This window comes from Mus musculus, chromosome 16, assembly GCF_000001635.26.
Source record: "Mus musculus strain C57BL/6J chromosome 16, GRCm38.p6 C57BL/6J".
Lineage (NCBI taxonomy): Eukaryota > Metazoa > Chordata > Mammalia > Rodentia > Muridae > Mus > Mus musculus.
Genome location: NC_000082.6, coordinates 4200658 through 4217013, shown reverse-complemented (window position 1 = coordinate 4217013; position 16356 = coordinate 4200658). Strand labels below are relative to the sequence as shown.

The 16356-nt window shown below is 45.3% G+C and overlaps 1 protein-coding gene across 5 annotated transcripts in view; it reads left to right on the top strand.

Moving 5' to 3' along the window:
* Positions 1–3056: 3056 nt before the first annotated feature.
* Positions 3057–16356, top strand: part of Crebbp (CREB binding protein) — a 132624-nt gene continuing 119324 nt past the window's right edge. For 2 of the 5 annotated variants that reach the window (XM_006521754.4, XM_006521753.4), the window contains exon 1: positions 3057–3875. In XM_006521754.4, coding sequence (XP_006521817.1) covers positions 3791–3875 — 85 coding nt within the window. In that variant the 5' untranslated portion in view covers positions 3057–3790. The remainder of the gene's footprint in view (positions 3876–16356) is intronic. The other 3 variants (XM_006521751.4, NM_001025432.1, XM_006521752.3) reach the window with 3 other exon arrangements.

The window sequence follows — 16356 nt, the reverse complement described above, 5'->3', positions numbered from 1 at the left end:
CCCATTGGCTTCTTTCCTATTTTATCAGTTGTCAACATAACATATCTTTCCTTTTTATGACCCAATACTGTTAACACTGTTTGGACAGAGAGGTTTATACATTCATCAGTGGATAAAGGCAAGTGAACTTTTTTCAGGAAATTGTCCTTAATTTATTCCACATTGTTACTCTTCTGTGCCCCTAGCCTGAGCCTTCTGTAATTATGGATTCCTCCCTCATTTAATGTGGTCTCTGTCACTACAGATTGTGAGAAGGTACCCCCTTTGTGGCTTGTCCTTTTCTGGGCTGGGGAAGTGGGGGTGTGGCAGTGGCTTGATACATTTCAAGACATTCTCAACTTGACAGTGATGCCCAGCTAAAAGTAGGCATGCAAGACCCATGTCTCCTCATTTTTTTCTTACCCATGTTCCCCATCTGGTGTTCTCTGAGGAGACTCAGACTAAAGGGAGAAATAGACAGGAAAACCTGTATCATCAAGCACCAGAGGAAATGATCAAAAGCATACAGATAAGAACAAATAGAAAAGTTTCTGTGGAGCAGGTGTTTCAGAACTGGGAACAAAGGACAAAGAAGAGCTAGGGGTTTGGTGTTTAAGAACTGTCAGCCAGGTTGAGTCCTGCCATGCTTACTCCAAATTGTAGGGACTAGGTTTCTCAGCTCCCTTTGTAAACTAGAGTGTGACCCAGTACCTGCTCACAACAGGGGAATGACTCAAGGCCAGGGACAGACTAGTAGACAACGTGTTTACCAACAGTATCCTTTAGGGGAAGGCCCTGGATTTTCTAGGTGACTAGACACCATGTCCATTCAAAGGAGGAGTAGGCCACCAGGATCGCCTACTCTTCTTAATGTTCAGAGGCCTCCGAATTGGGGGGTCTGACACTGTATCCACCCATTCAGTCATAAAGTTAGCAACCATAGCCCCTACCCTCAGTGAATGCAATGCCCTATAGTGAGACTAACATCCAGGGCACCTCAGATGCAGTGATGCTGGTCCTCTGTCTCTCTGTGGCTCTATGGCCACTTACTGTCCTCAACTCCTGTGAAGATGGACTGCTGAATATTCTGGTTGTGATTTTCCATGCTTGTTACTTTAACTTCTCAATTAGAGCACACAGAGACTTCTTTATGGTTTTTCCCAGGGAATTAATATAGTGGCAATACTCTGAAGAGTCTTAAGAACAATATTTGATGAATAAAAACATAAATGATCTGAACAATGTATTAATATTGTGCCCTTGAATTTTGCCCATAAGTTATCTCTGAGGCCCTAAAGTGTTAGAGGGACTTCCTGGAGCAACTGAGATTTGGACCATGTTTTGGAGATTGAATTATTGTGCTAGTGACAGGTGTTTTCAGGACTGTGAATAGCATTGACATAAGTATAAAATATTTCAGATGATGAGAGCAACTTGGTGAATGTAGGATGCTGGTGGGGAGAGAGTGATGGACAGAAGGGAGAGATGAAACAGGTGTGGGAAGCACAAGTTTTGAACAGTTAAGATAAATGTGCATCACTCAATCCTGGCCCAACCACTGTTATATGCATGTGTCTGTCTATTTTATATATGTTCTTAGTGTTTTTCTTGTTCTTTGTATAGGAGCCATTTGTTGCAGGTAGGCCTGCGCCTAGTCCCTTCATGCTATACTAGTGATGTCAAAGTGGTGCCTGCAGTTTACACAAGGTCCTCCGGTCTGTGTGCAGATGGGGAAACTGAGGCGGGAAGGGGCAAAGCAACTTTCTCTAAGATCACCAAGGGAGATCCCCCCCCCAAAAGGTAGTTTTGTGGCTGTGTGCTGAACAACATGAAACACAAGAAAAGTTTATGTAAGAAGTTGCCTCAGTCAAAGGACAGCAGGCACCATGATGGACAACACAGCAGGTGGCTGCGGTGTAAGGTGGAGGAGCTCATTCTTCAGGTAAAGAATGTGGGGGAGACTAGCTGCATCGTGGGTGGATGGGGAGGGAAGGAGGGGTCTGACTCACAGGTTTCTCGCTTAGGAAATAGGGGTGCTGCTGATACCTGGAAGATAAGGACTTCCGAGTCAAGCTGGCAGGTTTTGAGAGAGTGTTAACAGAGATGGGAAAACTTTAGTTTTTGAGGAGGTGTGTGGCACACCCAAGTGAGAGGGTCTCCCTGTGATCCTACATTTTTCTGGGTACCTGCCAAAGCCAGGGTGGTTGTCCGAAGTAAGGAGTACCCTTAGGAGATCGAAGCCCTTGGTCTTGGTACCTGGGCCCATCTCAGATCCAGGAGGTAGAGCTGACAGCCTCTCCCTTCAGGTGACAGCGTTGGACATTGGACCTGGCCCTATCGTTTTTGGGCTTGGGAGTGGGCGCTCAAGAGCCTTGCGGTGCCCTTGCAAACTTGGGAAGCACAAGGAAGGGGTGGACTCTCGGCCTGTCATTTTCTCCCTCAGTGATCTTAGAGAAAGTTGCTTTGCCCCTTCCTGCCTCAGTTTCCCCATCTGCACACAGACCCGAGGACCCTCTGTAACCTGCAGGCGCCACTTCGCCATTACTAGCATAGGGCGCGGGGAAGAGGCGCAGGTTGCGGTGGCGTCTTCTTAGTCCGATGTCACCCTGGAGGCTCGCAAGCAAGGAGCTGCGAAGAGCCAGAGCTGCCGGGGCGGGGCGGGACCGGACGGGCTGGGCCCGGATCAGCGCTGACTCCGAGCCTGGCGGGGGGGGGGGTCTAGGCTCGAGCCCAGGGCGCCCTCCCCGCGCGTGCCGCGTTACTGACAGCGTCAGAACAAAAGTGGCCGTCTGCTCTGCGCACTTGGCGTCCCGCAGGCCGGGCCTAGCACCGCAGCCCGTCGCCTCACGCATCGCCGCCGTGCCTTCGACCCTTCCACCCGAGCGCGCTCGGCTCTTTCCGCCGCGGCCGGCGCAGGTGGAGGGGCGGGGCGGGGGCCGTGCGTGGTGACGCCGCGGGGGGGGTGACGTACAAGCGTGCCCCGCCCCCTCCCCCTCCCCGTTCAGGCTCTGGAAAGAGAAGAAAAAAAACTTTCTTTTTTTTTTTAATTGAGGAATCAACAGCCGCCATCTTGTCGCGGATCCGACCGGGGCTTCGAGCGCGATCTACTCGGCCCCGCCGGTCCCGGGCCCCACAACCGCCCGCGCACCCCGCTCCGCCTGGCCGGCCCGCTCCGCCCGGCCCTCGGCGCCCGCCCCGGCGGCCCCGCTCGCCTCTCGTCTCGGCCTCCCGGAGCCCGGCGGCGGCGGCGGCGGCGGCGGCGGCACGGGGTGGGGGGGCCGCGGCGCGGCGGCGGCCCCGCTCGGCGCATTGTTTTTCCTCACGGCGGCGGCGGGCCGCGGGCGGGCGGCGGAGCCCAAAGCCCCCCGGTCGTCCGGCCGCGGGCGAATTCATTAAGTGGGGCGCGCGGGGGGGGGGGGTGGCGGCGAGGCGGCGGCGGTACCACCATGTTCCCGGGCGCCGCCTGAGCCGCGGGGCCGGGCGCCGTCGCTGCCAGCCGGGCCCGCGGAGGCGGCCGGGCCGCTTGGGTGCCCGGGCCGCGGAGTGTCGCGCTCGGGAGGCGGGCAGGGGATGAGGGGGCCGCGGCCGGCGGCGGCGGCGGCCGGGGGCGGGCGGTGAGCGCTGCGGGGCGCTGTTGCTGAGGCTGAGATTTGGCCGCCGCCTCCCCCACCCGGCCTGCGCCCTCCGCGGCCCGGCCCGCGCTCCTGCGCTCGCTCCTCGCTGGCTCGCCTGCTCGCAGCCGCCGGCCCGACCCCCGTCCGGGCCGCGTCGCGCCGCCCGCGCTCAGGGCTGTTTCCGCGAGCAGGTGAAGATGGCCGAGAACTTGCTGGACGGACCGCCCAACCCCAAACGAGCCAAACTCAGCTCGCCCGGCTTCTCCGCGAATGACAACACAGGTGAGGCTGGGTCTAGGCTCGCTGTCAGAGTTCGGGGCAGGGAGGGGGTTGAGGGTCGCAGTGGCCAGAGACTCTGTCCCGGGCCTTGGGATGCGCTTCCCTGGTCGGGAGGAAAAGTGAAGCGGGGGCGCGGTCTAGTGTCCGCACGCGTGGCCGGCCGGGATGACAGCGGAGGGGACCTTGGAGGTTTGGAGTAAGAGAATGCGACCAGAGGCAATGAGGGCTTTCAGGATCGGACCCCCCACTCTAGGCGGTGCAGTCGCGGACACAGCTGCTGCCTTCTTAGTTGCGACGAGTTGCGACGGAGAAGTTTCTTGGAATGTGTTGCTTGGGAAAACGCTTAGTGGTTATTTAGAAAGTCTTGATTTTTTTTTTTTTTTGATCACCTAGTATTTTTTTTTCTCCAAAACCCCAAACCTCATGTGCGAGTTGTCATCAAAGTTGCTGTGGTGTCTTTCATTTACATACGTAACCTTAAAAAGAAGCTAGCAGGCTTTTAAAAGTCCATTTGGGCTCCAGTCTGCCTTTGAGGTTGGAATGGTTTTACACTGGAGATGAAAAATTAAAAAATTAAGGACTTTGAATCTTTCAGGGAAAGAGAAAAGCAAGATAATCTTAAATCTTTTCCCCAACTCACAAAATAGCTTCCGTGCAAACTTTCTTAGGTGATCGGATCGGGTACCCAAGACTTCCCTGTTCATTCAGTAATTCAGAGTACTTCTGGACAGCTCTGATAACCTTGCCAATTATTCGTATTTCCCCTTTTAAGCTCTCCTTCGAAATATAAACTCGTATGCTGCTGTGAACAATGCCGGCTCAGCGCAGCTAGCACTTTTCCAGTACGTACTTGTAGCGGCATCTGAAAATCAGTTTCTGATGAATGGGTCCAAATCAAATTACATTGCTGCCTGCAGATTGGCGCTAGATACAGATGTTCAAGTTGTGGAACTCTGTGACTTTATACAAGTGTATTTAAAAATATTTCTGCTTTTGAAACAAAACTTAGATTTCACGGCTTCAGTTTGAAGTGCTCCTGAAATCCAGTCATGAAAGGAGAATGTTAATGTAGAAATGAGAGGGGAGTATTCTCCCTCCATCATTTTTCAGGAGATTTTTGTTGACTTAAAATTTGTTGAGTGGTAGAAAGGAGTAAATAAATAATTCACAGGTAGGTAGGGAAAAGTCACTTTTCTTTTTAAATGACAAGTTGTTTGATGTTTATTTTCATAAAAATCTTATTGATGAAAAATGTTGAAACAGTGGTTTAAGCACACTTGTGCAAAGTAGAGCTAGCTCCCTTGCTTTAGTAATGTTGCTGTGCTCGAGCCAGAAGACTGTAATCATGTGAGATGTAGATCATACCAGGCAGGTGTTGTCCTCAAGTTTATCCTCTGACACTGCTAACTGGAAGACTTCAGCTTTGCTGTTACTGAGTGAACTTGAAGATTTTTCTTAGAAGTGGGGCAAATTAATAAGACCACAAAAAGACCTGTAGTATCTTATATATCCAGAGGTTTACAAGATGGAACCCAAAAGAAGATGGCTTTTCCCCTCCCTCCTCCTCCTTTTCTTCTTCTTCTTCCTCCTTTTCTCCCTCCTCCTCCTCTTCTTCCTCCTCCTCTTCTTTCCTCTTCCTCTTCCTCCTCCTCCTTTTTCCTTTTTTTTTTTTTTTTTTTGTGTGTGTGTGTAGCTTCTCTGGATTGTCAGATATTTACTTACTGTGTTGCTGACCAGAGCAGACTTATCCAAAAGAATCTTCTGCACGTGAGCACTTTGTCCCTTTCTCTTTCCACTTTTTGCCCAGGAGACGCAGAAGAGTACTTTCACATTTACAGATATGTGAAACAAGGGGTAGTAGTTTCTAATGATTCTGATTTAGATGATCAAAGAATAAGACGGCATTCATATTGAAAGGGTGTAAGGGTCCACTCAGAAGAAGGAGCCATTTTTGAATACATTAAACAAGATGAAACCTTGTTAAGAGTAACTATTAGTCTACGATCCAGTAACAAGATAGACAGATCTTAAAAATTAAACAAATAAATGGCTGAAGTATTTATGTTAAGTATATTTAAAGCAGTGAAGGCTGGGATAGAGACAGAAGGAAAAATTGAACTTTGTTTTCTTTTTTTTGGTTCCCCCCCCCCCCCCCCCCCACACACACACACACAAGGTTTCTTTGTCCCTGGCTGTCCTGGAACTCACTCTGTAGACCAGGCTGGCCTCAAACTCAGAAATCCCCCTGCCTCTGCCTCCTAGGTACTGGATTAAAGTCGTGTGCACCACTGCCCAGCCTGAACTTTGTTTTCTTGAGGGGTCTTATCTCAGGCCTCCAAGAGAACATTGGGCTGGGGTAGGTGAGGTGTGTGTTCTGAGCACAAGATGAAATTTGAGGGAGGGGATGCAAGGAGAGTGAACAGAGAGCCCTAGACAGTGAGAAACAGTTGCTACTTGAACTAGTGATACAAGCCACATCTTTGGGGACTGAGTTGTGAATCCATCAAGTGCATTTTAGCTGTGTTTCTAGGGATAGCAGTGGGTGGAGAAGAGAGTGAGAGGGAAGCCTACCAGCCTACGGAGTACTGAAGTTCACCAAGGGGAGTGTCAATGGACACATAAGCCACTCCACTAGGGGCCAGGCAGCATCTGAGTGATGATGACCTTTGTTGCTTAAGATGGGTGAGAGCAAGAGGGAAGGTGCTTGGAGGACAGTAGCAAGAGGAAGAGAGACTGCTTTTCACCCTACCACAGGCAGCTCTGGAGTGGTGTCAGATGTTGGTGAAATACTATTTTCTTGTTCTATGTTGAAGTGTTAAGCACTTTGTAAGAAGCAGGGAAGTTTGTGTTATAAGTATGTAGGTGGCTATGTATTTTGGAAACTTTCTCTTAATATGTCCAAATTAAAATAGTTTAGAATCTTTTAACACCATGGATTCATGATCAAACAGTATAGAAGAAAAATATTCAGGCAAGTAGACTTTTTTAAACACACATAATTGGCAATTCATACATTTATGAAGGTGGTTTTTAATTTTTTTTATATATTTTTTGTTTGGTTTGTCTGTTTTTTGTTTTTGAGGCTGATTACTTCAGACTGGCTTGGAATTTTTCTATGTGAACTCTGGATCCCCCTGCCTCAGCCTTTTAGTTTTAAGTGCTAGTATTATAGACATACGTTATCACACTTAGTGACTTGGGAAATTTTACATTAAACTTTATGTATAACAAACCATGTAAAAAGTGTTAGGGCCCGCAAGATGGCTCAGGAGGTCAAGAAGAGTACTTGCCATGTAAGCCTAGTGATTGGAATGTAGTTCCCAGAACCCATATGGAGGTGGAAAGAGAGAACCGACTCCGCAAAGTGTCTGCTGTCCTTTAGGTGTGACACATCAGGAACCCCTCTCCCACCTGCACTCACTCTCTTGCTCACACATAATAGAATTTTACAGAAAGCTTTAATTTTTTTTTTTGACAATCAAACATAGGTATATTTTAGCCTGTGCTGTGGCATTAAACTGTCGTGGTGTTATTTTATAATGCCTGTGCTTTTTATTTAAAAAAAATTTTTTTTCCCTCCCCCCCCTTCTTCTTTGAAACAAGGTGATGATGTATCCAAGACTGATAGCAAATTGACTCTATATACTAGGCTGACCTCAAATTTGTGATTCTCCTGGCTCAGCTTCTGAGCATTGCTAGCATTTTAGGCATGCTTTGTAATCAAAAAGTTCACTTTTTTTAAAGACTTATTTTTATTTATATTATGTTTATGAGTGTTCTATTTGCATGTGCACCTGCATGCCAGAAGAGGGCATTGGATCCCATTACAGATGGTTGTGAGCCACCATGTGGTTGCTGGTACTTGAACTCAGGACCTCTGGAAAAGCAGTCAGTGCTCTTAACCACCCAGCTATCATCTCTCCAGCCTAAACGTTCACTTTTCAAGAGGCATAGTCTCAGTGTGTTGTCCGCGTCAGATCTCAGCTCCTAGACTCTAGTGAGCCTCTTGCTTCAGCCTTCTGAGTAGCTACAAATTTCTTTAAATGCAGTAGAGAAGTGTATTTAAAGAGAGCTTGTGGTAAATCTGATTAACCACTAACATCTTTTTACTGGTAAACGATAATCTTCATTGTGTGCAGTCCTTTATATATCAGACAGTGCTTTTCTCCACAGCCATCAGCAGCCAATGAAGAGAAGCTATATTTACTGCTGTTTTCTAGACGAGGACCCATGACTTATGGGGGATGGGCTCCAGAGCTACAGACAGAACCAAATCTAGATGGTTAAAGGTCCTACATTCAGGTGACATGGCTCAGCATGTAAAGGCACTTGCCGCCAAGCCTGAAAACTTGAGTTTGATCCCAGTCCTGCACATGGTGGAGGAAGAGAACTGACTTCTGGAAGTTGTCCTCTGACCTCCATACATGGGTCTTGACATATTCTTGTCTTTGTATGTACACACAAAAAATTATTAAATGTAATTGAAAACGAGCATCATAGAAATTTATTATACATTTGTACCTCTAAAGAGTTTACTTGACTTCGAGGCTGGAGAAAAGGTTCAGTGGTTAAGAACATTCTTCCATAGGAGACTGGTTCAATTCCCAGCACCCACCTGGCAGCTAGCAACTGCTTGTAACTTTAGTTCCAGGAGATCTGAACTCTGTAGATACTGTGTGCACATGCTACACAGATATACATGCAGGCAAAACACCCATACACAGAAAAAAAAAGTTCTCCTGACTCATGGACAGTGATATTTGCCGGGTTTGCATTGCATTCACTTCAGCTGGTAATTAAAGATTGTAGGCCTGTGGCACACACCCGTAATTCCAGTACTCCAGAGTCTTAGACAGGAGGGGGCTAGCCTAGGCAACATTATGAGTTCTGGACAACCTTATGCTACAGAGCAAGTCTGAACCTTTTTGTTTGCCTCTGCCTGCTTCCCCCACCCTCCCTCCTTCATTCTCCTCTATTCCATACCCCCCTCATCCCGACCCCTGCTCCCCCATCTTAAACACACGTACAAACACATGCAGTCCTTTTCAGGAAATCTACAATGTATGGTCCTCATTTTACTTTATTACTGTTTTGACTAAATAGGAGGTAAAAGTTTTTATCAGGTAGGACTGTTCATGACTGTATCTTGACATGAAAATACGAACCTTTTGGGGTCAAGAATGGGCTGCACTGGTAACTCTTCAGAAAATGTGGTGTAATTGTGAAGTACACCAATGGTTGCATACTGTTAAAGCAAAAGGTGGGGGTTCTGTAATTACTGTTTATTTTTCGTTTTCTTGAGACAGGGTTTCATGTAGTTCAGACTGGCCATGAATTACTGATGTTTCTGCTGCCACCTCCTGAGTTGCTGGGATTACAGATATGCTCCACTGTACTACACTTGATTTGGTAACTCTGAAACATAACTGAAAATGGCTTATAAAGGAACTGAGGCTTTATTTCTGCAGTTGGGAATGGATGCTTAGGTTGTAAGCCAGTAGTTTACACCTTTAGCTTCTGCCATTCTGGTTGGCTCTCAGAGCACCCCATTATGTAGGACTCTGCAAATGCTGGGTTTTGGTGTTTTAATTTCATGTTTGAAAGCAAAAAGTTTAAAATGAGGTGGCTAATATGCCTTTCTTTGTAAAGATGAAGTATTACGGGTTCGTAGAGCTTGTTACCTTAGTTCTTAGGTTCCTTTAGTGAGGGTGTTCTGTCTTTATCTTACTCAGGTCAGCACTTGGTCTGTATTTCAGGAAATTAAAGGGCATAAAAGTATTTCTCAGAGTGGGGGGAAAAGGCTGGGGCTAAAGAGATGGCTCAGTGGCCAGCCTGGTCTGCAGAGTGAGTTCCAGGACAGCCAAGGCTGTCTTCAAAAACCAAATAACTAAACAAATAATAATTTAAGGGGTTTGTTCCCTGCTGAGGTTAGTTCTAGCCAAGGAATTTTGGTGTTCGTCTCTTAGAGCTTGTTCTGGTGGGCGCTGTGAGCCTTGAAAGGTTATGGCTGAACTTGCCAACATTCCTTCCTATAGCTCATTTCTCCAGGAATGCCCCCAACCCCTTAGCATAATGCAGGGATCAGGAAACACCTTCTGTAAAAGGCCAGAGAGGACACAGTTCTGGCTCTGTGGGGCATCTGGTCTCTTGCCTCTAACCATTGTACTTTGTCATTTTTGCAAGAAGTCAGCCATAGATAGTATGTAGGCACTGCTGTCTCCTTTAAACTTTACTATAAAAATTGGCACCCGGAGAATTTTCCCTTGAGCTACAGCTTGATAATGTGAGTGGTATGGTCTAGTAAGCACCCATTTGGGAGTACTGGCCTGCTGTGCCTGTTCCCAGCTGGGCATAGCAGTCAGCCAAATTTTCTGAGACTTTTGCCCCTGGCCTGGACAGTGACTAGTAGATAGGGTAGGATGGCCACTTCAAATTAGGAGGTTCCTTTTGAGCTGTTGTTGTTCTGTAATAAGTATATACAGTATTTGAAATCAAGTACATTTAACAAAAAGCCCAGTAACTTCATGTGGCTTTGCTCTTTTCCTAGCCATTTTGGTTCTTATTGTAGCTCACAGCATTCTTTTCCCTACTACCGTGTCACCTCAGCATCCTCCCTTTTCTGTGAGACTAGATGGTGAGTGGCTCTGTTAGAGCTGGTACAGATGTGCCACAGTTACCCCACTGGCACCGATCACAACACAAGGAGGCTCACTTACACGGTGGGCCCTTAGAGATGTTTGAGGTAAATGCTCCTAGTTTTCTCCTAAGACTCTGCTTTTACACTACTTGTCACCCCTCTGGTGCAACCACACTCTCACTTGCGCGCCTTTCTCTCTTTCTCTCTCTCTCTCTCTTGTTTCTTTTGTTATTTCTCTTAATTTTGAGTGTCATATCTCAATGCTCTCACCATTGATAACCTACCTGGTGAGTTCTGGCCAGGTCTTAACTCTATAACCTCAGTTTTCTCATTTGTAAAATGGGATGATGATTATATTATTACAGTATTGTCTGAGGTGATGTCTGGTAAATAGCTGTCCTGGAAGAAATGCTCAATGAACAGGAGTTGGCCCTGCATTTACTTGGGTATGGGAATGTGCCTTGTCTTCTGGGGATTTCTTTGGGATGATAATCTGACCAGAATGTTCATGGGTGGAAATTGTAGTAGCTTTGCATGTTAGCACACATTCCCATGTGTAACTGTGTCTATTGTATACCCTCACTTCACTGGATATACAACCAGAATTCTGTAATAGTACTATTAATTTTTGTTTCCATTTTCACTTTTTAAATGTAAGGTTTATTTATTTGTGTATAGTATGTGTTTTAACCGCATGTATGCTTGTGCACCATGTTTGCCCATTGCCCTTGGAGGCCAGAAGAAGGCATTGAATCACCTGGAGCTGGGGTTAGAGATGGTTAGCTGCCCTGCGAGTGCTGGGAATTGAATGCAGGTCCTTTGGAAAAACAGCCTGCTAAGCCATCTCTCCAGCTCCTTCACTTTAATTTTTTTAAAGTAGAAACATGATAGCTATGAAAAATTTAAAATCTTAAAAACTTAAGTGTTCTGTAAACCCTATTATTTTGAAACATAATTCATCGACTTCATAAGTCTCGGATATGTGATTCTATTCTGTTCCTTACTACTCTGTGTCTTAAAATTCAGTCTGAGATACCTGTTAGCCATTGTACAACACTGTACAGGAGATTTTGGTTGATGCCTTTCAGTTGCTTAGAACTGTGTTCACTCAAACTTGGAAGCAAAACTAAGAAAATGCAAAGTGCAATTTAAGTGTGAAAATGTGGAAAGAACAATCCAGAAGGGATGTATTTATTCCCTAGACGTTCTGAATGTCTCACTCTGTAGAATTCCAGAAAACCGAGGTGAAGTCAGTGGTTTGGTTGTCTTCCCAACTTGTGCTTGGCCTTTCCTGCTGTACTATAGTGCTAATCAGTCAGTTGGGGAAGCCAACTGTTTTCCCAGTCTTCAGGGCTGGAAATGGGACCCTGGCCATGACTGCCTTTTCATCTTAGATGTCACATACAGATAGCTCTTGTATAACTCTTCTGGTTGTTCTCAGATGTCTCTCAGAAGCCTTCATACTCTTGGGCATGCCCTCTGTCCTCTGATGTAATCCGATATTAGTACATGTACCCTTGCCCTTCATGCATTCCTGTTGGTTTTTGTTTTTGTTTTTTGTTTTGCTTTTGAGACAGGGTTTCTATATAGCCCTGGCTGTCCTAGAATTTACTATGTAGACCAGAGCAGCCTTGAACTTACAGCGATCCACCTAACCCTGTCTCCACAGAGTGCTGGGATTAAAGGTGTGTGCTACAGCTGGCTCCCCTTCACTCATTCTTTTTTTCCTCTTCTTATATTGAAAATAAGACTTTTTTTTCTCACATAATGTATCCTGATTATGATTTCTCTTCTATCTACTCTTTTCCGGTCCTCTCATCTCCCTTGTCATCTGAATCCATCCCCATTCTGTCTCATTAGAAAACACTAGGATTCTAAGGGGTGATAATAAAATGAAATATAATAAGACAAAAGAAAAAGTAACACATCAGAGTATGACAAAAGGAAACAAGCCCAAAAAAAGGCACAAGGGATAGATATAGATATAGACCCTCTTGTTCACACACTCAGGAATCCTATAAAAGCACTAAACTGGAAGCTGTAATGTATATCAAAGGTTAGGTGCAGGCCCTGTGCATACTACTTCAATCTCTGTGTGTGTTTAGAGGGCCGTGTTTCTTCATGCCCTCCATCCACTCAGGCTCTTACACTCTTTCTGGTTCCTCTTTTCACAGGGTTCTCTGAGACCTGAGGAGGAATTTGATGGCAATAACCTCATTTAGGGTTGAGTATTCCAAGGTCTCTCACTCTATGAGCCTGTGTATTGTTCCCAGCTGCTGCAAGAGGCAGCTCCTCTGATGGCCGAGCAAGGCACTGGCTTATGAGTATAGCAGAGTGTCACTAGGAATCATTTTATTATTGAATTCTTTTAGTAGAACAGTAATTGGTTCTATAGTAGTATTTGGTTTTGCCTGAGTTCCCTGGACTCTCTAGTCTCAGGTACTCTATCATCCAAGTAGTGTCACTTCCTGGTTTTTATATCGTGAAGTGGGTCTTAAGTCAAACCCGATACTGGTTGGTTGTTCCCAAGGTTTGTGCCACTAGCATACCTTGCAGGCAGGACACCATTGTAGACCAAAGGGTTTGTGACTGAGTTGGTGTATTTGTATTTGTATTTGTATTTGTATTGTTAAGAGTACTTAAGATACTAGCATGTAGGGGTGAAGGCTCCATATAGGCCCAGCTTGATTTATTCATGTTCAGTGAGTTCAGCAGTAGGGCCTTCCTGTTGCAGTAAATCTCCAGCCCCAATAAGCCTGTGCAAAAACCACACAGCTCAGTTACAATACTTATAAGCTGTAGGCCTAGATTGGGCAGATTACCACTACTCTGCTCGCTTTCCCAGCTAGGACATCCCTTGCTACTTGCTGCTTCTCCAGGCTGTGTGGTTCTGCTCCATCTTCCTTCTACCTCCCTTTCCTCCATTGTCTTCCTCCTCTATGATATTACTGTATCCCGCTTTTCCTCTTCCACCCCCTTTCCTTTACCTAAGAAGGAAGGATAGAGAAGAGGAAAGGAAAGGTAGAAATCCCAGAGTCTAAGCTCTTTAGTTTTCTCCCTGTCCAAAGCTACAACATTTATAAAGTATCTCTTAAAATGACAGCATATCTATAATCCATAAAATAACCAGAACCATCCACCCCAGCCTAAGGGACTTGGGCTGACAACTCTCTATAACTTCTTTCTGTTGAATAGGGGTGATGAGAAATTCTTTAAAATGGTGGGAAGGGGTAGGAAGATTAGAAAATTTGGTTAGACTTAACAAAGCAAGCTTCAGTATCTGTTATCCAGTCTCTGTATGCTTAGAAGACGCAGGACTTGACTGAAGTTCTGACTGGATCCATCTGGAAGGTTGAATGAGGCAAGATGACCCGGAATCTGTGGCAATCCCTGAGCCTTCACTACAGGCAGGTGGCCAAAGATGTTTGACAGCGTCTAGGTGGGACTAGCCACAAACTTTAGAGGAGGTGGAGAGTCAGAGATAATAAATAGGTAAGGGCATGCTTTTCCAGGCGGGAGATAGTAACACCCAGAAATTGTGTCAAGAAGGGGAATTGTAAAGAAATTAACTGAGTGTGTATGTCTTTTACCCTCGGATTCAAGGGTCTTGGGCAGTGGGGTGGAGTGTGTATATGGTAGTATGGTCAAACTCCCCTTCCCCCATCCTCCATCAAAGGTGGATAAAGCAAAAGGAAAGCCTGGAGGAGCTAGAGCGCCATCCAGTCTGGGGGAAAGGTGCAATTTAAAACCATACCACCACCTTCCTTGCCTTTAGTTTGTGGAAAGCAACCTGTAGTCTTGGTAACAGCCTGGGTTTAGGGGTTCTCATAGGACTCCTTTGGTCAGAACTCAAGTAGATAGTGCCCGTTCCTGGTGCTGGAAGCTTCATTTGGTGACTCTGTTTCCCCCATTATTTCATTTAGATTGTGTGTGTATGTGTGTGTGTGTGTGTGTGTGTGTGTATCTCTGCTGTATTAGGTTTCCATATTTTCTGTCAAATGGTCCTTAATTTTAGCTTTCTCTTGCCTTATTCTGTTCCTCATCCCCCTCTTCCCTTCCTTTCCAGCCCTCCTCCACATTCTTCCATAACCATTTATTCTATCTCTTTCCCAGGGAAATCTATCCCCCCCCCCCCCCCCCCCACAAACAGTCCCTTACTCTATACCTAACCTCTTTGGTTCGACAGATTGTAGTGTTGTTCTTATTGACTTAATGGCTGATATCCACATATAAGCAAATACATACACCATATTTGTCTTTCTGGGTCTGTGTTACCTCACTCAAGATGAATTTTTCCTAGTTCTGTACATTTACTTGCAGAGTTCATGACTATTTTTAAGTAGCAGGGTAATACTGTATTGTGTAAATGTGCCACTTTTTCTTTATCCAGTCATTTGTTGAGTGGTATCTAGGTTGTTTCCAATTTCTGGCTGTTACGAATAACACGGTTGAGTAAGTGTCCTTGTGGTAGGATGAAGCATCTTTTGGGTATATGCCCGAGTGGTACAACTATATCTTGACTAGATTAATTCTCATCTTCCTGAGGAACCACCTCACTGATTTCCATAGTGGATATACAAGTTCGTAGTTCTACCAGCAGTGCGTGAATGTTCCCTTTACTCTACATCCTTGCCAGCATGAGCTGTTACTTGTGTTATTGATCTTAGTCATTCTGATAGGTGCAAAATTCGATCTCAGTAGTTCTGATTTGAATTTCTCTGATGACTATAGATGTTGAACATTTCTTTAAGTGCTTCTCAGCTATTGAAAATTCTGTTTAAATCTATACCCCATTTTTAAATTGAATTATTTGTTTTCTTGACACATAGTTTTTTGAGTTCTTTATGTATGTGATATTAGGCCTCTATTGGATGTGTAATTGTAGAAATCTTTCCCATTCTGTAGGCTGCCAGTTTGTCTGGATGACAATGTCTTTTGCCATACAGGAGCTTTTCAATTTTATGAGGTCTTATTTATTAATTGTTGAACTTGATGTCTATTCTAATGGTGTTCTGTTCAGAAAGTCTTTCCTGCACCATTGAGTTCAAGGCTATTCCCCACTTTCTCTTCTATCAGGTTCAGTGTATCTGGTTTTATGTTGAGGTCTCTGATCCATTTGGAGTTGAGTTTTGTGCAGGATGATAGAGATGGAGTTATGTGGGTTTTTGTACATGTAGCCATCCAGTTTGACTAGCACCTTTTATTATAGATGCTGTCTTTTTCCCCCAGTGCTTATTTCTGATGACTTTATAAAAAAGCAGGTGTCTATTGGTATGTGGATTAATGTTTGGACCTTCAATTTGACTCCATTGATCACATTTCTGTATTTCTGTCAGTACCATGCTGTTTTTATTACTGTATTGTGCTGTAGTACAATTTGAAGTTGGGGGTAGCCCTCACCCAATTGCTTCTTGGAGGATATCTGTCAGACCTGCTCTGTCCTGTGCTTTAACATCATTTAAAAAGATCATGCCTTCCTATTAGTCTCAAGCTTAGCCTTAAGAGAACAGCTCGTACTTTTATGCTGAAATGTGTACCACTGCTTTGATAGTCGCGGAGCTTTTGCATAGTCTACTTTCCCTGAGTAGTCCTCTGAGACAGAGTCCTGCGTGGGTTTTCCTTAGCTTGCTGATGAGCTTCGACCTTCTTGAATGGGTCTGACCCAGGATACTTCATACACAGTCAGAATGGGATGTGGAAGGCTTGGAAGTAAGCAAAGTGCCCTCGCTCTTTTAATTTCTAGGCAGTTTAATGAAGGACTGTAGTTGTCCTAGAAGAACTATTGGGATCTTTTCTGGTTCCCTTAGATAGCAAGACTATTTTTGAGTTCTGTGTCTAAAAGTTGAA